This window comes from Mustela nigripes, chromosome X (genome assembly GCF_022355385.1).
Source record: "Mustela nigripes isolate SB6536 chromosome X, MUSNIG.SB6536, whole genome shotgun sequence".
In the NCBI taxonomy this organism is placed as follows: domain Eukaryota; kingdom Metazoa; phylum Chordata; class Mammalia; order Carnivora; family Mustelidae; genus Mustela; species Mustela nigripes.
The window spans coordinates 108,530,627-108,558,340 of record NC_081575.1 but is presented as its reverse complement, the minus strand read 5'-3'; the positions used below and the strand labels follow the sequence as shown (position 1 = coordinate 108,558,340).

The window sequence follows — 27,714 nt, the reverse complement described above, 5'->3', positions numbered from 1 at the left end:
TAGAAACAGAAAAAAAAAAAGTGTAAAGAATGGCTGTAAGGAGGGGCGCCTGGGTGGCTCAGTGGGTTAAGCCTCTGCCTTCGGCTCAGGTCATGATTCCAGGGTCTTAGGATCGAGTCCCGCATCGGGCTCTCTGCTCATCAGGGAGCCTGCTTCTTCCTCTCTCTCTTTCAGCCTGCCTCTCTGCCTACTTGTGATCTCTATCTGTCAAATAAATAAATAAAATCTTAAAAAAAAAAAAAGAATGGCTGTAAGGAATAAAGTAAAATAATGTATGACAAGTGCTTATAATGGTGCTTGGCACCTAAGTGCTCAACAATTGGCAGCTGTTAGCCTTTGAGGAGCTAAAATGAACACATGTGCAGTGTGTAAGTGCAGGCTGTCTGGGGTGGGGGGGTTTACAGTCAGGTTCCACTGCCTTGCAGGCCCTGAGCAGCAGAATGCACAGAAGGTGGAAAAGCAAGACTTTGTGGTGAAACAAGTATTGGACCTGAAAGATGGAGATTGCAGAATGATGGTTTCTAAACCTCTGACGCACGGACACCCACCCTAGGACTGCCGCACAAGAACCCTATGTGTCTGCACCAAAGGCTGAAGACTGCCGTGGCAGAACCGCAGACGTCTCTACAGAGACAGAGTAGCCAGGTGGCTGCCCGCACCTGGGGGAAGGGCGGTGAGGGGGAATGGGGAATGACCGCTGATGGGTATGGGGTTTCTCTGTGGGGTGATGAAAATGTTCTAAATTTAGCTGTGGTGATAGCTGTACAACTCTGTGAAAATACAGAAAATCACTGAATTGTGAATTTTAGAAGGGTGAAATGTACAGTATATAAACAATGTCTCACAAAGTTACTACTACATAGTAAAGTAACATTTAAGAGGGTGGAGATGACAGAGGAGCAAGAAGCATTCCATAGAGTTGTTTGGCGCTAAAAGATGCCAGCCTATTCGGCATCCAGAGGAAAAGCAAGTATTTGCAGACAGTGAATGAACTCAGCTCCGGCCAGGAGCTGTGGACCCTGAAGACAGACCCTGCTCTTCCAAAGGATCATGGGAATTTGGCACGGCTGTGCAGCTCAGTCCTATCTGGCTTCCTTCTGCTTAAGCCACGTCCTGAACTCTGCTAATCACATGGCTTTTAAAAAGAGGAAAACTTCCTAGGCAAAATGATAACAAAAATGCTTGCTGAAAGAAAAACAAATCAAGGCCTACATTCGGACAGACCCCAGAGGTGGATGAGGGGGATCCCAAAGCTTAGCCTACCCCAGAGCCTCAGATGCCAACTCCACATTTGAAGGAGGTCCCCTGAGATGTGAGATGGGCAGTGGGCAATCTCCTCCAGGCCACAGTCTCCCAAAAGCAGCTAGCCCCAACCACAGCCACTTCCTGGGAAAGTTTTCAAATCCTTGGAATGCTGCCAGAGCTAATGCAGCACACCAGTAGTCCCCCCAAACCAGGCAATATCATCATCAGCATTATCCTAGGAACTGAGTGCATTCTGAGTTATATCCTGTTAAATCTTCCCAACAAGGCCCACCAGACTGTGCACCAACATCTCCCAGAAGTCCCCATCTCTTCTGGCTCAAATCAACCCTGAATATCCTTGTTTTATAAGTCAATCCATATAATTCCTACAAAAGATGAGATATTCTTTAAAAAAACAAAAACAAAAAACCAAAAAAACTACTCCAGAAGATGGGGCAGCTGAATAAGAGGATAACATCTTTTAATCCTGGAGAGGAAGAAGGGCTAGAAATAGAAATGAAAGACTGACTACTTGTGTCACCAGTGTTGGGACATCAGTAGAGAAACCACTGATGGTCAGGCAGACTTTCAGTGATTTGCCTTGAAGGTCCTACCAAGTCCAAGTCCCATAGTGCCATCACTAAACAAGGCCAGAAGCCCCAGATCAAACACAACTTTGTGTCTTTCCCTCATGACCTGTGGATCCTTCCTAATGCCGAGAGGACCTGAGATGTTTAATATGCATGCACAAACTCAACTTGCTCTTCTTAGGTCCAAGCAGTTTTATTTTTTTTAAGATTTTATTTATTTGACACAGAGAGAGAGAGAGAGTGAGCACACACAAGCAGGGGGAATGGCAGACAGAAGGAGGAGACTTCCCGCTGAACAGGGAGCCAGATGTGGGACTCAATCCCAGGACCCTGAGATCATGACCTATGCCAAAAGCAGATGAGGTCCAAGCAGTTTTAGAATCCAAGTGTTCAGGGTGCCTGGCTGGCTCAGTTGGTGGAACATGTAACTCTTGGTCTCAGAGTTGTGAGTTCAAGTCCCATACTGGGTGTAGAGATTACAGAAAAGTCTTTTATAAAAAAAAGAATTGAGCATTCAAGAATAGTCTTAAATACAATTTTGGAAAAAGATGAAGAATTCTGATTTCTTGGGGACCTACTCTCAGCCTTTCCTAAGCAGCCCCACCCTACTTTGGCCCCTGTAGGAGGGTCTCCTGACCTTACAGTGTGCACCCCTACTTTCTCCCGATCTAAGGCAGGGGATGGAAAATTTCCAAGTGGAAGGACAAAAGGGAACCTCATTCTTTGTCAGAGCAATGCTCTCCTTACCAGGGAACAATTGGGAAATGAGTTCAACTCAATAAACAACATTCACCCATCAAATGTACCAGAAAACTCAACAGGTCTTAGGAAACATGTTTTGTAATTCCACTACCACAAACCCCACCAATACACCGCTTCAGTCCAATTCATGAATATTTACTGAAAGCTGGACCCAGTGTAGCTGCTCCCAGCATAATGCAATTGTTAAACATCAGTTTTAGACTTACTGTGTACCTGTACCAGGTGGCACTGAGAGAGGCACCTATAACCGAGACCTAGACCTTGTTCTCAAGCCGATGATGTAATAGGAAGTAACTGCTAACCGGCTTGAGTACTTACTGTATGTCAGCCACTGCTTTACAGATACTAATTCCTTCCTCAAATCAGTGCTTCTGTCTCCCACGTTGTTCTTAAGCCCATTTTAAAGGGAAGAAAACTGAAGCTCAAGATGTCAAATAATTTTCCTGACGTGAGACTGAGGAAAGTGGTGAGGTGGCATTCACCCCCAGGCCTTCTGTGGCTTAATCTACTCAGCTCCAGCAGCAGCAGCAGTAGCCACCAGCACTGGGTCTGGCTTACAGGGGACACGCAGGGATGCCTGCTGAGAGGAGCTGGCTGGTTAATGTAAGAGGCAGAATGAGAGTGTTTTGCTGAAGGTGCCACAGGCACAGACAAGAGGAAGTTCCTTAATTCTGACTAAGAGGAGCCTAGAGGAAGTGAACCCTGGAATGGGAAAAGGTAAGAAGGGGGCATTTCAGGCTGAGGGGAGCACAGGATCTGTGTAACATCGAGACCCATCTGACAGCTGAGATCCAGTGATTCTATCTATTGGCTAAAGATCCAAGCAACAGGGGCTTGCTCGTCACTAAACAGTGCCTACAGCAAAGCCCTAGAAAAAACAGTACATTTGCTAATTTCCATCCTGTGGGTGAATAAAAGGAAAGAAAAAAAAAGGCATCACTGGTGGGTAATGGAATGCACAGGATTTCAATATTGGAAGAACCTGTTGTTAAAGGAAACCACCAGAGGTATTCCCTAGTCACCTTCTATATCAGCTCTGAAAAGCACTCATCAATTCGTATCACCTAGATGTGTGGGCTGAATCTCATTAAGAATGGATCCCAGGGGCGCCTGGGTGGCTCAGTGGGTTAAAGCCTCTGCCTTCGGCTCAGGTCATGATGCCGAGGTCCTGGGATTGAGCCCCGCATCTGGCTCTCTGCTTGGCGGGGAGCCTGCTTCCTCCTCTCTCTCTCTGCCCTCTGCCTACTTGTGATCTGTCTGTAAAATAAATAAATAAAATCTTAAAAAAAAAAAAAAAAGAATGGATCCCAAATGATAAAGCCTCTGGGTAACCAAGAATGATCAGCATCCCAGATGGATTATAATAAAATCTCAATAATCCAGATTTTACTGAGAATGACATAATTTTTCCAAGTATCTGGCCTCACTAGCCCTCAAAAGAACAAACCATGGTACTACCTGGTCCCTAAATTGAACACTCCCAATTTTTCCACACCAACCATAATGCATATAAATGTAGTATTTTATTTTTAAAGATTTTATTTATTTATTTGACAGACAGAGATCACGAGAAGGCAGAGAGAGGAGGAAGCAGGCCCCGTGCTGAGCAGAGAGCCTGATGCAGGGCTCAATCCCAGGGTTCTGGGATCATGACCTGAAAAGGCAGAGGCTTTAACCCACTGAGCCACCCAGGCGACCCATAAGTGTGGTATTTTAAACCTTCACATGTCTTTCTATGGTTCCAATTTCAAGTCAAGGAAAACAGCTTTAAGCTAATCTTAAAATCAGTAGAGAATGCATTAAATGGTTCTACAACAAAGTTCCCCACTAGAGCTTAGTAGAATGCCCCTTTATAAAGTTCCTTCAAAGAAATTTAAATCTCACAGGTAAACAGCAAGCCCAGGCAAAAAGCTCCTCCCTGCCCTTAAAACGTGGAAATAACCTATTATTTAAAGTCCCAAATAAAACTGCAAACTTCAACAACCTTTTTGATATTTTCTTCTGCTAGGTCTCCCTCCCTCAAGGCTGATTCTGATGGGTGGGTTGGTTAGTGGGTTCTGGGTTCTTCCCTAGCAGACATATCTGAGTTTCTCAAAGTAAGCAAAAAGAATGAAAACAGAAGTGTACATATTTATAGTATTTATATAACTAACGTGTGATATTGGTTAAATTCTGCCTTTAAAAAATGCATGATGAGGGGCGCCTGGGTGGCTCAGTGGGTTAAGCCGCTGCCTTCGGCTCAGGTCGTGATCTCAAGGTCCTGGGATCGAGTCCCACGTCGGGCTCTCTGCTCAGCAGGGAGCCTGCTTCCTCCTCTCTCTCTCTGCCTGCCTCTCTGCCTACTTGTGATCTCTCTGTCAAATAAATAAATAAAATCTTTAAAAAAAATGCATGATGAAAAACGCATACTGGGAAAGACTTAAGCCACCTCCTCCTATGAACGATGTAAATGAAGGCCCAATCAGAAAATACCTCGCATCCACCACGAAAAGCTCCTTTTCAGTGAATAATGACTATTTCTCTTGATCTCTTTCCCTTCCTTGGTTCACTTCATATAAAATATTCATATCTTCACTATGCGATAATTCTTCAAATTAAGATTTATTTATTGGGACGCCTGGGTGGCTCAGTTGGTTAAGCAGCTGCCTTCGGCTCAGGTCATGATCCCAGCGTCCTGGGATGGAGTCCCACATCGGGCTCCTTGCTCCGCAGGGAGCCTGCTTCTCCCTCTGACTCTGCCTTCCACTCTGTCTGCCTGTGCTCGCTCTTGCTCGCTCTCTCTGACAAATAAATAAAAAAAAAAAAAATCTTAAAAAAAAAAAAAAAAAATTTATTTTTTAAGTTCCTTAAAAGAAATTTAAATCTTAAATTAAGATCTGCGCCTTTGTGGCATGCATGTTATACTACAGTAAAAAATGTTTTAAAAATAGATCACATTAACTTAAAAAAAAAAGGTGTTGCCAGGAAAAACAGCAGGAAATCGGTTTCCCAGCTGCCTGCACCCCCGCACTACCTGCAACCACTTTACAGAACGTCAAAGACGCGAGACCTGCTTATCGAAAATTCTGTCAAATGTCCTCAAAATTTCTCCCTGCTTCGCAGATTTTTGGGCACCCATCTGGGCACCAGTCCTCCATAGCTCCTAGCAGTTGCAGCCTCGCGGGCTGGGAGACGCAGGGGCCGCGTTGCCACTTGAGGGGGCCTGCGGCCCCTCCACAGCCCTGGGCAGCGCAACCGAGGCCCGCGGGAGCGCCCGCGGGTGGTGGGAGAACCCGGCCCGGGGCTCGCGCCCCGCCGGCACTCCTTCCGCCCCTGCCAGTAGGTGAAGTGCCGGATCTGCCCCCGGGATGCCGCGAAGCATGAAGCCGGGCCACCTTCAGGGCCGGCTGCAGCTGCGGCTCGCGCGCATTTCCCAAGACGCAGAGTGGGCGAGTGCGCAGGCCCTGGCGACCCCCTGGAGCCCGCTCAGCCTTCCCCAGTGCCCCCCAACGCCCGCTGCTCCCTGAGAGGGGGCCGGCCCCCCGGAACCCCTGGGGCATCCAGCGTGGGCCCAAACTCCCCACACCAAACATACTTGCCACCCGCCCTGAGCCACCCCCAACTGCACCCACTCACTCAGGCCACCTGAGAGGGGCCCCTGCCACCGGCACCGCGAGCGTCGCGGCTCTGGATACCGTGCCTAGTTGGCCATGGGCCGGGAGAAGGGCGTTTAGCCCAGCACCGCGCTGCGTCCCCGCCCCGCGCGCTCCAGAGCCGCTGCCCTGCGCGGCCCACGGAGGGTCCGCCCCGCCCCCCCGGGGGTACCTGAAGCCCCTACGCGCCCGCCGCACCCCGGGCGCCCTACCTGAAGGTCGGTGGTTGGGCGGGGAAGTCCGCACGGCGCCTGACTCGGCCATCTTCCCGGGAAGTGGGGATCCCCGCGTAGCCCCCTCAGTCCCGCTTCCAGCCCCGCAGCAGCCACCGCGCTCCATCCGGACGCGCGGCCTGCACAGGCGCACTGCTGGAACCGCCGTGCCGCGCCGCACCGGACCCGCGCGCACCCGCACGCGCACGCGTCCTCCTCACACAGCGTGCGCACACGACGTACACGTGCGAAGTGAGCGCGGGTTCTCACGCCGCGCACGCGCACCTGTGAGGGGCACACCGGCCGTCACAGCACACAGGCAGGCGGCGTGTACTTGCAGCATGCGCACTAGTTCTCACAGCACGCGCACAAACCGCGCGCACTTTCGATGAGCACACCGGTCCTCCAAGCACACACTGCGTGTACATAATTCCTCATAGACTGCTTACACGTAGTGCGTACACACCAGTGTTAAACGCACCTCCCCACAGTGTGTGCACCCTCAAAGCACTGTATACATAGGATGCAGTTTCTCACATTGTGCACACATCCTCAAAGAGCTGCGAACACAGTGCACATATACCACGTGCACACACGTTCACCCAGCGCGCACGTGTTCTCACACACCGTGGGCACACATCCTCACACAGCCTGCGTACGTTCACACACACGAGGCGTCCACACACATTCAAGCTCAGTACTGCAGCTCTGGAAACAGTTCCTAGCTAGGGCCTCAGGCAGGCGCCACTGGTGTAGATGCCTGATGGACCTGAAAGACCCGCGGATCCCCTTACCCAAGAATTCAACACTGCCACAGGATGCAAACAGCAAGAATGTTAAAACTTATAGGCTATACTATAGTTCTGACCTGGGGTCCCTCAGACCCTCCCACCAAGCACATTCAGGTTCCGGTTCTCAAGGTAGATGGGCAGCCCAGCCAAGACGCGCACCACCCCGGACAGGACTACGGTAAGCTCACTGGTCAACCTAGGTGGGGCAGGGGCATGTAGTCATAGGAACTATGGATCCTTTCTTCCCTGGGGAAAATAATGCGCAGTTGAGAAATCTCTGCGAGGATGATCTTTTTCCAGATTTTATTTATTTGACAGAGATCACAAGAAGGCAGAGAGGCAAGCAGAGAGGGAGGAGGAAGCAGGCTCCCCGCCGAGCAGAGAGCCCGATGCCGGGCTCGATCCCAGACGCCTGGGATCATGACCTGAGCTGAAGGCAGAGGCTTAACCCACTGAGTCACCCAGGCGCCCCAGGACAACCTCTCTTTGAAGAAACTGTTAAACGTGTAGTAGCCTCGGGAGTGGAGGTCATGAGCATCTCACCTTCTCAAAGACATACATACTGAAAAAGATGTCTGCATCGCGCCAGTTCAAGCTTCCAGGTGTTTACTCAGGTACAGCCAAGTGATAACTGATCTCAGTGGGGCCCCAGGCTGCACATTTCTCTGTTGGACAGTGACCAGCCCTCTGAGGTTTTAACTCCCACCCCTGGGGGAGGGAGAAATGCCTGATTAAAACACGGAATTAAGCTGAGTAAGAGTACAAGATTTTTATTGGGGATGATAAAAACATTCTAGAATTAGATTATGTGATGGTTGACTCCATAAGTATACTAAAAACCACTAAATTTTACATTTTAAATAGGTGAACTTCACAATATGTAAGTTATACGAATTTTTAAAAACCCACCAAAGTGGAAACCTCAGGAACCTCCATCTGAATTAGTAGTGAAAAGCTTGGAGAGTCCCTTTGTGGCAGAAAAACAAGATGAACGTGTTGGTGGCACTCCCAAAGGTGCACAGGGAATAGGGTGTGACTGTGGTGAGAAAGCCAGAAGGGGACTTTAGACAGAAATGAGCAGGAAAGCAGGCAAGTGCAAGCTGGTCCCTTGGCTTTTTTAAAAAAAGAAAAAAGAAAAAAGTTTCTAACCCAAGTTAAGATTGAGCCAAGTTAATTAGGGCATGGGAGCCATCTTCACTGCCCCCCCCCTTTTTCACTTAGAGACCTTGGGGTAGTAGTAGTTCATAATTAATCCAACTCTTCAGTTTTTGTCTTGCTGACATACCGGAATAGCATTTCATCCTGGTTTCATTTTATTTTTTCCTTTCTATTCCCACTTCCATTCCTCCAGTCATAGGCACTTCACTATTTTATTTTTGTAGCTCTATTTTCTAAATATATAGTGTTGTGAAGATATGCATGGTTTTAATTTATATAAATGATATTGCACAATAGCTATCGCTGTTTTTCCCTGCTTGAAATCGTCAACATCTATTCATTGCAGCTGTATACAAATCAGAAATAGATTAGTCATTCATTCTGATTTACTTTTTAAAAACGTATTTATTTATTATATATAGAGAAAGAGAGCCCACAAGCAGGGGGAGGGAGAATCCTTCAGCAGACTCCTGGCAGAGGACAGAGCCGAAGTCCAGAGCAGGCAGCTTAACCGACTGAGCCACCCACATGATCCCTGATTGCCTATTCAATCCTTGTCCATCTTTTTATTGGTCTACTTATCTTTTTCCTGTTGATTTCCATTTTTTTTTTTTTTTTTTAGGATTTTATTTTACAGAGGGAGAGAGAGTGCACAAGCAGGGGGAGTGGCAGGTAGAGGGAGAAGCAGGCTCCCTGTACTCTGCGGGGATGTGGGACTTGATCCCAGGACCCCAGGATCATGACTTGAGCCAAAGGCAGATGCTTAACGACAGCCACCAGGTGCCCTTCTAAAACTTGGGTTTTTTTTTTTAAAAGATTTATTTATTTATTCGAGAGAGTGTGAGAGAGAGAATGAGCATGAGAAATGGGAGGGTCAGAGGGAGAAGCAGACTCACCGCCGAGCAGGGAGCCTGATACAGGACTAGATCCTGGGACTCCAGGATCATGACCTGAGCTGAAGGCAGTCACTTAACCAACCGAGCCACCTAGGCGTCCCCCAAAACTTGTTTTAAAAATAACCTCTATACCCAACCTGGGATTTGAATTCATGACCCCAAGATCAAGTGTGGCATGCTCTACCAACTGAACCAGCCAGGCACCCCCAAGTTTTCCACAACTTAATACATTTTTACTTCCTAGTGCAAATGTAATATAGGCAACAGTATTCCTTGAAAGGACAAGTTCACTTGTGGGTTATATCCACGGATATTGCTGTATTAGAAATTTAAGAAATATTTAGTATTAATTCACTAACCTGATGCTGTAATAATATACTTCTAAAGAAAAGTAACAACAAAAATATTAACAGTGGCATTTTCACCTTTCTGCAAATCTCTTTACAGTTTGGCTTAATAGTGGAGTCTCAGATCTACTTTTCTACTTAATGTGTTGTAGTAGTTCTTTTGGTTAAAACAGGAATGCAGGGCTCCTGGGTGGCTCAGTGGGTTAAGCCACTGCCTTCGGCTCAGGTCATGATCTCAGGGTCCTGGGATCAAGCCCCACATCGGGCTCTCTGTTCAGCAGGGAGCCTGCTTCCTCCTCTCTCTCTGCCTGCCTCTCTGCCTGTTTGTGATCTCTCTCTGTCAAATAAATAAATAAAATCTTTTAAAAAAACAACAGGAATGCAGTTGGAAAAGGGAGAAGCATTCTCATAGCCCCTTCAGGTAACTGTATGTTCTTTTGATATTACACCCAATCTTGACTTATGGTAATTTCTTCAAGGTTAGCAGCAATGTGGAATCTAAAACTGAATCAATATTCTTTCCACTCTGTTATATTAAAATCCACTGATCACTTAGAAAATACTGGTTGATTCAGCTATGAAGATCTTCCAAATGTCAACACCTTTAATATTAAAAAGTCATTCATTAATTGGCACCTGGGTGGCTCAGTGGGTTAAGCCACTGCCTTCGGCTCAGGTCATGATCCTGGGGTCCTGGGATCGAGCCCCACATCGGGCTCTCTGCTCGGCAAGGAGCCTGCTTCCCTTCCTCTCTCTCTGCCTGCCTCTCAGCCTACTTATGATCTCTCTCTGTCAAATAAATAAATAAAAATCTTTTTTTAAAAAGTCATTCATTAATACCATCACTAATCTCTAAAATCTTTACTATGAAGTTGTAAAGCTATCGATCCTAGTTTTTCAAAGCTTCTAATTTTTGCCTAAAAAGCTTAAATCTTATTAACACCAACAAATTCTACCAGTTCCCCTTGGGGGCAACAGCCTCATTCATTCATTTTGGAGAAAATGTTAACGACAAACCTGGGTTTGTGTTCCATGAAAAACAGTGGCTAATACAGCTTGCAACTCAATCACACAAGGGTCTTTCCTCAAGACAACTATTACACTGTTCATGGTATGTAGAAGTGCCTTATGTAGCATTTTCTACTTTGTCACATGCAGTATTAAAAAGGTGTGTACTTTTTAAGGGGGCAGAGGGATAGAGAACCTGAAGCAGACTCCTAACTGACTACAGAGCCCAATGCAGGGCTTGAGCTAACAACCCTAAGATCATGACCTGGGCCAAAACCAAGATTTGGATGGTTAATCAACTGTGCCACCCAGGTGCCCTATAAAATTAGCTTTTTAGGGGCGCCTGGGTGACTCAGAGGGTTGAGCCTCCGCCTTTGGCTGAGGTCATGGTCTCAGGGTTCTGGGATCAAGCCCTGCATCACGCTCTCTGCTCAGCAGGGAGCCTGCTCTGCACCCCCCCCCTCTCTACCTACTTGTGATCTCTGTCAAATAAAAATCTTTTTTAAAAAGTTGGCTTTTTAAAGACTGAGTTTCTGTATTTGCTTCTGATAACCTTTCTTAACAAAAGTTATTCTTACATTTCTAAGGTATTTAAAATAAAAACTATGCATTGATTTTTATTAAATTTGCAAAAATCCAACTAATTCTATACCTGATATTCCAGTGGATCAAATGAGCAATGGAGTATCAGGTATAGGGACTTAACTCATATTTTGTCTCTACTTTTTGATCTGTTCATTATCAAGTTTTGAACTGAACAATGCCTCGATTCAAACAGAAAAGACATTTTTATTTTTAATTAATTTATTTTAAAAATATTTTATTTGACAGAGAGAGAACATGAGCAGCGGGGAGCAGCAATGGGAGAGGGAGAAGCAGATTCCCTGATGAGCAGGGAGAATGATGCAGGAGATGGAGGACTTGATCCCAGGACCCCGGGATCATGACCTTAGCTGAAGGTAGATGCATAACTGACTGAGCCACCCAGACACCCTGAAAAGACATTTTTTAAAAAGTGAGCAAGCTGGTGGGGGTGGGGGTAAACAAGTTGACCAGAGGGTATCTGCTTCATCCATGGGTCTCTGCAGTACAAAAATTAAAGTCTGCTGAATGTGATTTTGGCAATTTGAGGTCATTAAGGAGAAGTGATCTACCATTAGAAAACATCTTCTGCATAGGTTTGTAACAAATTCACTCACCCACAAAATGAAACCCCATATTTGAAATCTGAATGTATTCATTCAAATCAAACAACCAAAACCAGAAAAATAAAACATGAAGTATACATTTTCCCTCAATCACGACTGGTTTTCAGAAGAGCATCTTCATGAACTTAAGTTTAAATAGTTAAAAAAAAAGGTCAAACAGTTTGTAAAGAATCAACTGCATACGGTTAAAAGTTATTTCATATTTTATTTTCTAATTGTAATAGTTTGCATCCATCTTTTTTACATAAGTCCAAACCTCCAAACCAGTCAATACTAATTAGCTGTCATGAATCTACATAGTAAAAGGACTCATTAGACTTAAGAAACGAAATATGACCAGAGCTATCAATATTAATAACTACAAAATTTCTCTTAAGAAATATAGAGTAGTTGGTATTTTGCAAAACATCCATCTTTAAGCAATTTAGAGACTTGTTAAGTCTAATGCTGAATTAAATGAGGGTAGTAACAATTATTTTAAATACTGTATCAACATGAATGTATGAATATATATATTCTACAAGTTTCTTTTATTATAGGAACTAAAGACTGTAAGTGAAATGGTAAATAGAGAATATAAAAGATGTGCATATTTGATCTTATACAGTCCTGGGTACTGAGTGAAAAGCAGCAGACACTGCACTAGGTGCAATACACACACGGAGATGTAATTAGTCCCCCGCCAATTCTGTAGGTACTATTCTTATCACCTCCATTCTTCCGGTAAGGAGCCTGAAATTCACACAAGTAAGAGAAGGTGCCCATAGTCACCTGCAGGTTAAGAGCAAAGTGGGGGTTGGGGCACAGGCCTCCTGACCATAGGGCCCATGCTCTCTTCACCCTCGATCACACTGCCTCCTAAGTTCCCAGCAGCTGTGGGGGGAGAGAAGACCCACTCCAATACTTTCCAAATTCCTTGGTTGTTCACTCTGTACCTGAGGAGTTATCTCAATGCAGCTGTAGTATGAATATTTTGTTCTTTTCTGAGTAGGAAGAAATAAGCAAGGATAAAAAGAATGACAGCTTATGGTAAATCAAAAACACAAAAGTGGTGTGTAAAAGTTCATGGGAGTCCAAACAGTATAAATGAAACTCCTTTTGCGAAGCAGGATAAAGATCTAAACATCTCCTACCAATATGAGTCTTAATTGTTAGGACAAGTAACATAAAGAACCTCACTTTCATTTTGATGCTGTCAAGCTACAGTTAATACTGGCTACTTTAAAATCTGTAGGAAATAAAGTATAAATCCAGATAGCTATTTTTATTTCAAACATGCTTTTACCTAACTTGATTACTCGGTTGTTCTGAAGTCAGTACTGACAGTTTATATCTACTAAAGATGTTATTCACCATCCTATAATTTAGTTATTTACATAAGATAGATGAGATTAAGTTAAACTACAAGTCACAAGGAGTTTTGCAACCAACGATATTCACAGCCATGGTTCTGTAACTGTGGTGAGTAAACCAATGACCATTCCTTAATAAAATACAAGAATTTTCATCATGCATAGTTTACAGGATCCTTAAGAGGTGGTCTCTTAAGAGGCTGAAAGTTCAGAAAAGATTCAACAGTCAAGCAATTAAATCTTGGCAAGTATTTTTTCACACAAATGCTTGGTTTGGTTGTTGAGCCACCTTAGTAATACAATTTATTTATACTCTAACTGGAAGTAGAATCAACACTGCATGAAAAATGCAAGCCCATCAAATTCATTAGTAATAATTACTAAACCTGCTTAGCAGGAAGAACAATTATTCTTGGATTTCAAACATTTTATTTTCTTTCAGGGCATACCTCATAGCTTTGTGTTATCGAAATCAAAGAATATAACCAAAGAAACCCCAAAGCCAACCCCCTCCAAAACAAAAAAAACCACAGAAAAAAAACCTTAAACAAAAACTCAACAGAAAAACACACATACACACACCAAAAAATAAAACAAAACAAAACACACCAACTAAGGACCACTTCCATTTCTCATTTGAAATGTAATCAATGAAACTATACAAATTTCACATTAAAGTTAGTAAAACAATCCCTCCAAGGAGTGTTGCAAATGACCTAGAACTTTACCATTTTATAATCATTATGATTTGAGATTTTCCAGGATGCAATGGCACTAGATTAAGCTCTTACTACATAGGCAAGGAAAAAAACTGTCACTAATACCCACATGAATGGGGCCCATACTTGTAATTTTCAGACTCTTTGGACAAACCATATTTGTTACAGGAGGTAAGTAGACAAAGTAATGTGTGAGTTGTACCATCCCTACCAAGAACTGTACCACAGACACAGAGTTACAACATTCTTGGTAAAACAACAGGGGAAAAGGATCTACATATACACCACAAATTTAGTAAAACACTTTTTATACAGAAGCCTAAATATCTTAGGAAGTTTAGATTTTGATGAAGATAATCACTAAGTTGATTTTTCAAGGCTAGTTTCTTACAAGTCTTAAAAACCAGCCCATGGACTCGGATGCATTCCACCTAGGTAAGTCTTCAGAACTCTAGAGAATAAGAAACATGAATTCCAACTGTCTACTCATTTCTATTCTCTGATTTAATGTTTTATAGTACCTCAGGTTCTGATTCCAGAGTTTGCACACTTACAAATAAACATGAGATTAGAGAAGATTTGCTTATTTTCTGAAGCCACATGAAGGTTTATTTCCCTTTATAGTACTTTTCGTCATTGAAAACATCTCTGGAGACCGGCAGAATAAAAGCTTCACAACCTTAATGATGGAACTCTTCATTGCTTAAGATTTCAATGTGGCTAGTGAGGTCTAAATAGCCCCGCCCTTAATTTCATCTTGGTAGAGTTGAGAACAAAAACTGAGTAAGGGAAAAATCCAAATTCCCAATAAAATATAAGCAAAACAAATCTTTACACACAATAAAATATATCCTAAACACAAAGTAAGGGTATAATATACTCTGCAGCATGACACTGTCTTTATTTCTCAGCTGTACTTCTTCCATTTAGAAATGAGAAACCATCTTTTCAGTAAATTGTTATTCCCTTCTCTTTTTACAGCTTAGGGATAGTTTGAAAAAGGCTTAAATTGTACAATTGTTAGGAAATTAAATTTTCATTTATACATAATTCAAGAGTTTATAAACCACTCAAAATTGTAGCCTATATGTATATGACGTCTGAAATAGAATGACACTTTTAACAATATTTTTGTTCTTTAAAAATATTCTACATACATGCATATGATCAAAACAGTCTTCTTGTTTGGGAAATTTCCTATGCACAGTAAGGAAAAAAAAACCTGACAACTATAGCAACGTTTCAATGTCAGGATAACTGGGTGCCACCTACTGTTCAATTCCTATAATTACTAACCTTACAAATTAAAAATTGCTATTAAAACCTAGGTTCTAAAACCTGCATTTTGGAAACGCTTTTTTGTTGATACATTTATAGTGGCAAAATAAGATCATGAAAACAATGTACATGATATCAAAATTAGTACAAAAATAGCCACATGCTACTTAAATATGAAAAACTGACCTAATCATTTTTTACTCCAAATGCAGAGTTCTGCTTCCTTTAAATTGTATCAAAATCTCAAGGGAACATCGAAGTAACTGGAATATACAGAAAGTTACTGTACAGTCGACAGGCTAGTCAAAGTTAGGGCTTAATCATAATCCATAAGTGTAGGACAAATGTTTTATTCAAAAGATTCATTTTCTTATGGGAAGCGGCCAAAGTAGGAAAAGGAGTAATGCATTTCCCCCCACTTTTTAAAAATAGTAGATGTGGTCTTTTACCCATAAGCTCCAAAACAACAAAAGAACAAAAGGGGCTTAACTTTTCATTTAAGAGAATTCAGCATTACCAGTGTTTAAAGAAATACCTTAGAAACAAATCAGTCTGCTTTAACAAACTGTATTCATGCTAATGAAATTTTAATCTTCTTTAACAGGTCACAGCCAAAATCCAAATTGTGGGAACAATCTCAGAGAAATTGGAATGTAAAATGTTGAATTCAATTTAGATCTGGAAGAGAAAAGAACATCAGATCAAACAAAGGAATTCTTATCTTCCAGCAGTCTACCACATAGGGGAGCCTTGCACACCCTAAGGCTACCTTTGAAGAGGAAATTCTATACACTGGGTTTTTCTCCATTGGTTTGTTGCCAGTAAATCTTACAACCTCCTTCAGAATGTCATGCCATGCAAAAAATATATATCTTTTTGAAGATTTTATTTATTTGACAGACAGAGATCACAAGTAGGCAGAAAGGCAGGCAGAGGGGGGCGGGGAGCAGGCTCCCTGCTGAGCAGAGAGCCTGACGCTGGGCTCAATCCCAGGACTCTGGGATCATGACCTGAGCCAAAGGCAGAGGCTTTAACCCACTGAGCCACCCAGGCGCCCCCATGCAAAATATTCTTTTTTTTTTTTTAAGGTTTTATTTATTTATCAGAGGGGAGGGAGAGCGAGCACAGGCAGACAGAATGGCAGGCAGAGGCAGAGGGAGAAGCAGACTCCCTGCTGAGCAAGGAGCCCGATGTGGGACTCGATCCCAGGACGCTGGGATCATGACCCGAGCCGAAGGCAGCTGCTCAACCAACTGAGCCACCCAGGCGTCCCCCCATGCAAAATATTCTTAATAAAGTTTAGTACCTCCTCCCTTTTTTGTTAGTGATAAGAGACTTTTTGGTTCTGGGGTGGAAGCAGACACACAGGAGTATTATCTGAGAAAGAGAGGGGTCTGGCAGTAACCAAATTCTCCTCTCAACCCGGTTTTAGAAACAACTAGCATTACCTATAAGCAATCTGAAGAAATGTCTTGGAAACATAGGGTTCTCCGGTGATAAAGCAACCCTTGCAAAATGTTCAAGATAACTCAAATTCCTTTAGTATCCACCATCTTTTACCATCTCTTTCCTTGCCAGCATACTGGGTCCAGTCCTAATGAATCACTGGCACAGATTCAGTTTTTTTCTTAGAAAATCTTAACCTTGTTTAGATCCTCAACCTATCACCTCTGTGTATTCAAATTCAAATTCATACTCAAAAGTGTTCTCTGATTTGGTTCTTAATTTCCAACACAATTCCATGTCAGGTTCTGGTCACAGAATATAATCAATAAATCTACTGTCAAAGTATCATTAACAAGTCAGTCACAAGAATTCTGTGGCCCAGCGTCTCTAAAAGGGACATACATTAAAAAAAGAAAGACAAATTTATGTAAAAATTCAGAAATGCATATATACATGGAGGATATGTACTCAAATCCTTAATTCACCCTGAGTATTCTAAGTGGTCTGAAGATGCATCAAAATATAAGATGGATTGATGGATGAATAAAGATATAGTTAGATATATGATAAATCAGGTAAAAAAAATATTAATTATAGAACCTGGGTAGTGGGTATCACTTGTGATGCCTAATTCAGACTCCCTGCAGATCAGCCTTTGTACTTTTGAAAGGCCCTGGTAATCATGTCACACAGTCTAAGTCAGGAGTAAATGCCCCAGATATAATAAAATTTCATCTTTGAATCAAACCAAACATTAGAGTAATTATTTTTAGATTTATATACATAGTTTGGCTCTCAACTACATTTTTATTTTAAGGAGTTGAAAAAGAGCCCAAACTGGAGTTAAGAGTAACTTATAATACTACCCCAATTATTTAATAAATTTATATTGCCAGAAACTAAGTATGAATTTCACTTAAATACTATAACAGCAAAAGGGCATTTATTCTGGGGCGCCTGGGTGTCTCAGTGGGTTGAGCCTCTGTCTTTGGCTCGGGTCATGATCTCAGGGTCCTGGGATTGAGCCCCGCATGGAGCTCTCTGCTCAGCAGGAAGCCTGCTACCCCCTCTGTCTCTGCCTGCCTCTCTGCCTGCTTGTGAGCTCTATCAAATAAATAATCTTTAAAAAAAAAAAGGCATTTATTCTTGTGAGCATCACTGCTTTACCGTTCAGAAAAAAAATATATTTTCCTAAAACACACCAACGCCAAACCAAGAGTTTGCCAACAACGCATATCCAATAAATGAAGTATCATAATTGGCGAAAGGTCTCTAAAGATTTATTTTAGAAAGAGAGAGGTCACACATGTAGAAGAGGGGCAGAGAGAGAGGGAGAGAGTCTTAAGCAGAACTGAGCGTGGAGGCCAACTGGGGCCTCGATCCCACAACCCTGAGATCATGATCTGAGCTGAAATCAAGAGTTGGATGCTCAACTGACTGAGCCACCCAGGGACCCCTGGAATGACAACATATGTTAAAAGCCTTGTTAAAACTGAGACCTTCTGGGGCATGTGAGTCAAGCATCTGACTCTTGGGTTTCAGCTCAGGTCATGATCTCAGGGTTGTGGGATTAAGGCCCGCACACTGGGCTCCATGCTCAGGGCAGAGACTGCTTCAGATTCTCTCTCCCTCTGCCCCCTCACATGTGCTCTCTCTCTAAAAAAAAAAAACAAAAACTAAACAAAATCTTTTAAAAAAATGTTGTAATTCCAATGTTCCATATCAAGCTACTTAAAAAAGATTCTTCTAATATACCAGTATTTCAATTAAGGCATGTTTCTTTGAGATCTTCTATTTCTTACAACTGTCTGCTAAATTCATAAACAGCTATCTCTTAAAAAAGATACTTTTAAACAAGTTATGATTCCAATGCCTAGCATTCATATCGCCAAAGCAGATACTGATCTTTTTTGGAAGAAATGTTGAAAAGACTGTAAGAATTCTCAAAGTATAAGTTTGACTAGTTGTCTTCTAAATAATACTGAGTATTTTAATTCATGGACAAGTCTTGAAATATACCCTAATTCAAGTATTCAACATTTTTAGTTTAAAGGAAGACAGGAGAAAAAGCTGGTTTCTCTGTGGATAATTCAGAAACAAAAGTTGGAAAATATAAGATCCATCTACTCACATCATCGATGTCTTCATCATCATCTCCAATGTCATCGAACTGAATTTCATCATCATCTCCAGGACCAAATGTATCAGTTTCATTGATTTTAGCTAAAGAAACAATAACAAATACACTCATATAACCAAGATAATATTAAAATGGTCTGTTATCAAATGCTGAGTCAAAGTTATACCAATTCAAGTATAGTTGACATATATATTAATTTCAAGCGCACATGGTTGATTTTGACAATTATATACACTACAACATGTTCACGAGAATAAGCATGGTTACCAAGTCACCAATGTTACTACAATACTATTAACTACATTCCCCATACTGTACTTTTCATCCCCATGATTTATGTTAGAACTGGTAGTTTGTACCTCTTAATCCCCTTCACCTACTTCGCCCACCTCCTGGCCCCCCAACAACCATTGGATATCTTCTCTATATTTATGAGTCTTTCTCTCGTTTGTTCGTAGTTTTTTTTTTTTTTTAAAGATTCCACAAGTCTAAGTGATATCATATGGTATTTGTCTCTGATTTATTTCACCTGGCATACCCTCTAAGTCTATACATGTTACTACAAATGGGAAGATTTCATTTGCTTTTATGTCTGAGTAATACTCTAGTTGTATGTGTGTATCAATCACATATCCTTTATCCATTTATCTATCAGTGGACACAAGTTGCTTCTGTATCTTGGCATTGTAAATAATGCTGCAATAAACATAGGGGTACATACACTTTTTCAAATAAGTGCTTTCATTTTCTTTGTGTATATATCCAGTACTGAAATTACTGGACTGAATGGTATTTTTATGTTTAACTTTTTTTTTTTTTAAAGATTTTATTTATTCATTTGACAGAGAGAGATCACAAGTAAGCAGAGAGGCAAGCAGAGAAGAGAGGAAGGAAAGCAGGTTCCCTGCTGAGCAGAGAGCCCGATGTGGGACTGAGCCGATGTGGGACTGAGCCGATGTGGGACTGAGCCGAAGGCAGCGGCTTAACCCACTGAGCCACCCAGGTGCCCCCTTATATTTAACTTTTTGAGGAACTTTTAAACTTTTTGAGGAACCTCCATACTGTTTTCCACAATGGTTGTACCAGTTTGTATTCCTACCAACAGTGCACAAGGGTTCCTTTTTCTCCCCATCTTCGCCAACACTTGTTATTTCTTATCTTTTTGATACAAGATATTCTGACTGGTATGAGGGGTATCTCACTGTGGTTGTGATTTGCATTTCCCTGATGATTAGTGATGCTAAGCATCTTTTTAAGGCCTATTGGTCATTTCTACATCTTCTATGTAAAGTGTCTATTCAGGTCTTCTGTCCATTTTTAATTGGATTATTTGGGAGGATTTTTAGGCATTCAGTTGTATGAGTTTTTTTTGTTTTGTTTTTGTTTTTAAGATTTTATTTAGGGGCACCTGCATGGCTTAGTCAGTATCTCTCTTTCGCTCTCAAATAAATAAAATCGTAAAAAAAAAAAAAAAAAAGATTTAATTTATTTCTTTGAGAGAGAGAACATGCACATGTGCAGGAGCAGGGGGAGGGGCAAAGGCAGAATCCCATGCTGGGCAGGGAGCCGTATGCAGGGCTTGATCCCAGGACCTGAAAGAAGATGCTTAATCACCCAGATGCCCCAAGCTATAGGAGGTTTGTGTTTTTTTTTTTTTTTAAACATATTTTGGATATTAACCATTTATTAGATAAATCATTTGTAAATATCTTCTCCCATTCAATAGGTTGCCACTTTGTTTTGTTGGTTTCCTTCATGGTCCAAAAGCTTTTTGGGTTGACATAGTCCCAAGTATTTATTTCATAGAGATATTTTTAGTAAAGCAGGCTCCAGTTACACAAATTCTGAAACCTTTACAACTTCTAACTATGCCTCAAACTGGTTAGAGCACATGCTAACAACACCCAATCACCAGACAGACTCATCAATCAGAAACTTGAGTCAAATCATGTTTATCCCTAAGCAATGAAAATGAACTGGGAAGTGCTGGTTCCATTCCCCGATATACTAGCATTTCCTAGACTGAAAATGTTAAGTAAATAATTTTGGAGGATTTTTGTGCTTAAGTAAAATTATATTGTTTTTATAATAATATGCAAGAAAGCCCAAACGAAGAAAAAAACACTACAAAATGAAAGAAAAACACCAAATGAAATAGCCACTTAGGCTTATAAAATAGTATGTAAAGTACATTTCCCCTTTGGTGAGGTTACGAAGGACTTATTTTTGTTTTATTTAAGTTTACCACCTATGAATGCGTAACTTTTGAGGTGCCTGGGTGGCTCAGTCAGTTAAGCATCTGCCTTTGGCTCAGATCATGATCCCAGTGTCCTGGAATGGATCCCCACATCGGGCTCTCTGCTCAGCAGGGAACCTGCTTCTCCCTACCCCCCCAACTCATGTTTGCTCTCTCTCCCTCTCTGAAAAATCTTTAAAAAAACACATAACTTTTGTATCGGTAACAGAGAGACAACATTGGTTTTAAAAAATCCTACAGGATCTTTTAATACTAGGATAATAACTGAAAACTGACTTTATAAAAATTGACAACAGTACCTAAGTACTATCCCTGCTTCACATTTAAAGTAGATGAACAATACAATCTCTTGAGAAAGTTATTGTGAAATAAATACTGAAACAAAAGTAATCCTCTTATTAGTATTATGCAGAAGTTCAGAGTATAAAACATAACTCCATACCAGAAAGTATATTTATTAAGGACAGAATCCCAGTTACTTTTTTCTTAAGGTATCCACTATTATGAAGCAGGCATACTTAAAACGAACCATGTAAGCACAAAAGTAAATATGCAAAATTCTACCAAAATTCCTTCACCTAAGTAACACCAAGAATGAACACCATATGACAGGTTAGTAAAGTAACTCAGACATTACCATGCTCTGGAAGCTCGCCATATGCCTTCAGACTTCTAGCTTCATCTGCATTGTATTTTAAAATTACATCAGCTTTATTATCCTAAAAAAGACAAGTAACTTTTAGAACCAATTATGCCAAAATAGTCTTTCCCAAATTATTTTCAAAGTGGATAAAAAATTAAATCTCACTGTGGTTACAATCCTTTTTTCACATTTTAAAGTTTTCTCCTACCTAGTGCACTTGTTGTCATAAGCACTACATGACATATGGAAATGCTGAATGACTATATTGTTAATTATACTGGAATCAAAATTTAAAAAAAAAAGTATTAGAGGCACCTGGGTCGCTCAGTCCTTTAAGCACCTGACTTCAGCTTAGGTCATGATCTCAGGGTCTTGGGATGGGGCCCCTGCATCTGGCTTCCTGCTCAGCAGGGAGTCTGTTCCTCTTCCTCCCCTTCTGCCTCTAACCCTGCTGTGCTCTCTCAAATGAATGTTAAAAAAAAGGTATCAAAACAAACAAAACTTTTTAAAAGGATTCTATTTACTTATTTGACAGAGAGGAAGAGATCACAAGTAGGCAAAGAGGCAGGCAGAAGGAGAGGGGGGAAGCAGACTTCCTGCTGAGCAGGGAGCCAGATGTGGAGCTCGATCCCAGAACCCTGACTGAGATCACGATCTGAGCGGAAGCAGAGGCTTAACCCACTGAGCCACCCAAGCGTCCCAGAAACAAAACTTTTAAAAAATAAAGTTTTCTCCTACCTTCTAAAAAACATCCTCAGGGTTATATAGTATAAAGCTGCCTACATGCATAAATGAATAGTGATCAACAAGCTTAAGGAAGATATTTACAGATCTCACTTTAAAAAGGGCAGAACTGTGCAAACCCAATCTTTTAAGTGTTTACTATTATCCTTTGATTAGAAGTCTTTTGAAATACGAAAATTCCCTGGGACCATAATTTACGGGTTGATTAAACAAACTAAAAAAATGTGTAATGTGTAATGACCTAAGGAAATTAATATGCCTTTCCATGCATCAGAGGTTCTTAGAATATGAACCTAATGAAATCTCCAGTGGAGCCTTTGTATTTCCTGGAGCTAGATCTGTAGAGGCGGAGTGAAGTTCATGAATTTGTATTTTTAAAAGCCCTTTTAAGTGTTTCTGATGCAAATGTCCCACTGAAAACTACTGCCATAGAATGTTCACATTTTCCCATTTGAAAAGAATCCCACTCAGTTAAGGAAGAAAAAAAGTGTTGAAGCTGATTGTTTCAACTTCAAGAAGTTCTTTGGACCTAAAAGCAGGACCAAAGGGCTTCAAAGAGTATCAGTGATGCAAAGGCAGTGTGATTCAAACCAGTCCTTCTTGAACTATGATGTTTATAGAAGTTCAAAGGTAAATTGCTAAAACGCATATTCCAATTCAGGAGGACTGGAGTGGGGTCCAAAAACCTACATCTCTTACAAGTTCCTAAAAGCCAGTGATGCCACTGGTCCCTGGACCAGCCTTAAAGTGGCAGGGGTAGAGAAGGTGGTTTATGGAAGACTAAGAATCAGAAAAAGTTGGTCTTGGCTGTCATTTTATAGTCAGAATTGTACATGCTTTCATATCTTGGGTTTCCTTATCCATCAAAGAGAACTATTCTTTCTACTTCTGGGGTTATTTTTAAGATTAAGAGAAGAAACTGGACATTAGAATGGTATTTTGTTTTGTCAGAGAGACAGTGCACACTTGCGGGGGAGGGGGCCAACGGAAGGAGAGTGAGAATCTTAAGCTGGCTCCACACCCAGCAAGGAGCCCAAGGCAGGGTGCGATTGTGACCTGAGAGGAAATCAAGAGTTGGACGCTTAACCCACTGAGCCACGCAGGCATCCCAAAATGGTATTAATTAAAGCAGGCTTTTTTGTACCTTAGCATTATTCACATTTTGGGCTGGGCAATTCTTTGTTGTAGGGACTGTCCTTTGCAATGTAGGATATTTGGCACCACCCCTCATCACTATCCATTACATGACAGCGACACTGCCTCCCCCAGTTGTGACAACCAGAAATGTCTCCAGACACTGCCAAATGGCCCCCTAGAGGAAAAAATTCACTCATGGTTGAGAACCAATCATTTAAAGTAAAGATTTTAATTCTTTACTCTGGAACATAGATTTTAAAAAATCAAGGTAGGATCAAGGCTATAAAAACAGAAACATCACTCACAATGTGATTAAATATATGGTGATGAGTTCCAACAGGGAGAAACCAAATGGCCTACAGAGACCCAAAATGAGTAGTCTTCAAGTTGAGATTATTCAACTACCATTTTTTCCTGGTGCTCATTCAAATTTAGATCACATACTTCTATCATGGTTTCTACCGCAGTTACTTGTGTGCCTGTCTCACTCTTCTCACTACCAGGCCGTAAGCATTTTTGGGATGGGAGCTTGGCTCATTCAGGTGTATCCACTACGGTAAGAGTTCCCAGATTTTTATTTCAACAAGTATGAATTAAAAAGAAAAGAAAAATGGCATAGGAGGTCTACCATAAGATTAAATTTTTATTATAACAAATAAGAACACAAACAAAATCACCACTAACATCACTCATTCCAAACAAGGGAACTTTTTAAATATCAAAAAAGGTAAAAAGGCCATTTAACTTTATGAAAAATTCACGCTGCCTGTTATTTTTTCCATAGTGAAAACACGGACTCCACAAAATGGCCACTTGGGAACCATGATGCCTAGGGTATCTAGCATAATACCTAAAAAAACTTAACCGGCCCGTATAAAATGTTTGTTGACACAATAGTGAGCAGCATGCTGGGGTGGAACTGGTCAAATACAGTCATGACTGAAGTTCTAAGCACTAATGGCTCACAAAATTCAACCAAGTGAACAAATGAGAAAAAAATATATACATATATATATTTTTACCTGGTAGTCTCGGAGACCAACCAATATAATGTCTGAAGTATTTATCCAAACCTATGAAAGAAAAGTCACTGCATGTCATATTTAAAAATAAAGAAGCAAAGCAACATTGAGTCAGTCTTTCCATAAAACACTATTCACCCAATAGGAAAAAAATACTACAGTAAGCAGCTGAGATGTTTCAAATCTTCTATAATTTGGGGTGTTAAAATCTTATTTAACAGCCTGACTGTTTATTAATTCCAAAAGAATAATGACTAGATTAGAAATTAAGGAATTTTTAATAGTGAATTACTCCAAGTGGTTAGTTATCCATCCATTACATGTGAGAATAGAAAGTTAGAAAAGTACATTTATCGCCTTCCCTCTCTTCATTTCACCACCCACATAAGAAGCTGGCAAAACCCCTTTATAGTTTAGTAACCATCTAAAATCAGAGTTTGAGGGACTTTTACCCAACTTGATTAATATATCTGCCTCAAAGCCCACTATGATGGGAGATTAATCATTCCAAGGCAGCCCATTGAAGAAATTTAGTATCACCACAACACTAACTGTAATTCCTATTCACATTTTCTTAACACTCTTTACAAATATTTCCCCCGCCCTGAAACCAGAATCCAAACATGAGCCACATACCCCATTTAACCATTAGGTCTCTTTTATCTCCATGCAACTGGAATAGTTCCCCACCCCTTTAAGGTCATTAACATTGTATTAAGAGCCAGGCCATGTTTTGTGGGTTTCTCTAAATGTGGATTTGTTGATTGTTTATTCATGATTAGATTCAGGTTAAACATTTTGAGCAGAAAAAAATAGGTGATGCCAATGTCTTTAAATGGAATCCATAAAAAATTACCATCAAGGAGTTGGCTGTTTTATCATAGGTAATAAATCACTGTTCTACTGAAATCTTTGGGGAACTTCCAAAAATGAGGTCCCTGACCCATAAAAACTATGGAGCAATCTTCTACCTTAATCACAATTTTAAAGTAAAACAAATTTCCACACCTACCTTTTTTCTCAATTTCCCTCTGATGTGACATAACCTCTTTACACCATCAAAACACATCGCTTCTAATCGTCCATTTCCCAACATTTTGATTACTTGAGCATACTCTGGGGGAGGGAAAACAAAAGTGTATAGGATACTGTTCAAATTTTCAGAACAGCAACTTAAAAACCCACACAAAACTGACTAGAATGGGGGCACGGTCCATTAAGCGTCCGACTCTCGGTTTCAGCTCAGGTTATGGTCTCAGGGTCTTGAGATCAAGCCCCGTGTCAGGCTCTGAGCTCAGCAAGAGGTCTGCTGGAGTTTCTGTCAGGCACCCTGCTCACCTGGGAGCCTGCTTCTCTCTGTCCCTCCCCCAATCATGCTCACTCGCTCGCTCTCTCACTCTCTTGTGCTTTTTCTTCCCCAAATAAAAAAAAAAAAAAAAAAAAACTAACATTAAGCTACTTGTATTTGCCAAATTGTTGAAATTAGCCTTTATAAGATCTGAGGGAAAGGAGATCCAAATTTGGGAGACATTCCAAATGAGAGAGATTGATGAGATGTAATATGCATTTTGGGACATGCCACCTTGGTCTCCAAAAGTAAAGCCTACAGTTATGAAGACAGTAGTCATTCTGTTTACTCAAAATGAACAGATGTAATTAAAGCATTTCTGATAAGAGATAGCTTGTTATAGAAAGGACATTATGGAGTCTAGATTCTGGTTCTACCAATAACTAGCTTAGTGTTTATTACTCCCTAGTCTTTATTTTACTACACATATTTATTCCTAACCATTATGCCTATGTGTTATCTAGTCTGTTTTGTTTATTTATCTTAGAGGAAGGAAAAGGGGCAGGGGGAGAGGGAGAGAGAATCCAAAGCTGACTCTGGGCTGACATTGGACTGTGAGGCGGGGCTTGATCCCAGAACCCTGAGATCATGACCTGAACCAAAACCAAGAGTTGGACTGCAATACCCAGGTGCCCCTGTTCTAGTCAAATTTTTTTTTTAAGATTTACCTATTCACTTAAGAGAGAGGGAGAGAGGGAGGGTGGGGAAAGACAGAGAGAAGCAGGCTCCCAGGTGAGCAGGGTGCCTGATGCGGGTCTTGTTCCCAGGACCCTGGGACTGTGACCTGAGCTGAAGGCAGATGCTTAACTGACTGAGCCACCCTGGTACCCCAATAATGTCTTTGTTATATTAGAAGTCATCATTCAAAGTTTTTGTAAAGCCAGAAAGATGTTTTCAGGCAAAATGCCGAACTTTTAAAGAAAACCCTTCCAAAAGGAAACCCAGAAACTCCCCGGTTTTACTGACATTTGGAAAACTAAGATGATGAGCATTAGCTTGCACGTGGGCCTGTCTGTTCTTCTCTAATCATTAAATGACAGAAGATTGGAGGTGGATGTTGCCTCAGAACCTTTAGCTTACTCAAGCTGTACATAAGACTGACCCACTAAGAGAATACCCACCGGTCTGTAAGTATACTGAGACCTAACTCTGAAAGGCTCAACCATGGGTTTAACATGCTGAAGTGATTGCTCAGATTATACCACACCTAGAGCCTCAATATTGTGGGTCAATTCAAAGGCAGCCTCTCTTCCCAAGTGAGGGGAAAAAAACATGAAAAAAGTAGTGGTCGTCATAATAAAGTCAACAGCTAACGGAGGCAGGCCTAACTACAGCTAAGAAACAAAAAGGTCTTTTAGACACAAAACATGCCTCATTTTTAGTGGCTTATATATACACAGCCATGAACAAAATCCACCAAAGTTCTATACAAAAAGACAATCAAAAAAGGTTCTTTGTTAAAATATGCCGGGAGCTACTAGGATAACTGGAAAATTTCAAAAATAGATTATATACTAGATATATAATATATTCATGTTAAATTATCTGAGTCTGATAATTCTATTGTGATTATATAAGAGAATATTCTTCTTAAGAAACATAATGCAGGGCGCCTGGGTGGCTCAGTGGGTTAAGCCGCTGCCTTCAGCTCAGGTCATGATCTCAGGGTCCTGGGATCGAGTCCCGCATCGGGCTCTCTGCTCAGCAGGGAGCCTGCTTCCTCCTCTCTCTCTCTGCCTGCCTCTCTGCCTATTTGTGATCTCTCTCTGTCAAATAAAT

General features: G+C 41.3%; 2 protein-coding genes across 2 annotated transcripts in view; both read right to left on the bottom strand.

The window, feature by feature from the left end:
* The window catches only part of MAP7D2 (MAP7 domain containing 2), a 102,931-nt gene extending 96,237 nt beyond the window's left edge, over positions 1–6,694 (bottom strand). The window contains exon 1 of the mRNA XM_059385301.1: positions 6,442–6,694. Coding sequence (XP_059241284.1) covers positions 6,442–6,568 — 127 coding nt within the window. The 5' untranslated portion in view covers positions 6,569–6,694. The remainder of the gene's footprint in view (positions 1–6,441) is intronic.
* Positions 6,695–14,784: 8,090 nt separating this feature from the next.
* Positions 14,785–27,714, bottom strand: part of EIF1AX (eukaryotic translation initiation factor 1A X-linked) — a 20,920-nt gene continuing 7,990 nt past the window's right edge. The window contains exons 2-6 of the mRNA XM_059385299.1: positions 25,600–25,782; positions 24,588–24,638; positions 21,679–21,760; positions 18,776–18,867; positions 14,785–15,876 (exon numbers count right to left, since the gene is read on the bottom strand). Of these exons, the coding sequence (XP_059241282.1) occupies positions 15,871–15,876; positions 18,776–18,867; positions 21,679–21,760; positions 24,588–24,638; positions 25,600–25,782 (414 nt within the window). The 3' untranslated portion in view covers positions 14,785–15,870. The remainder of the gene's footprint in view (positions 15,877–18,775; positions 18,868–21,678; positions 21,761–24,587; positions 24,639–25,599; positions 25,783–27,714) is intronic.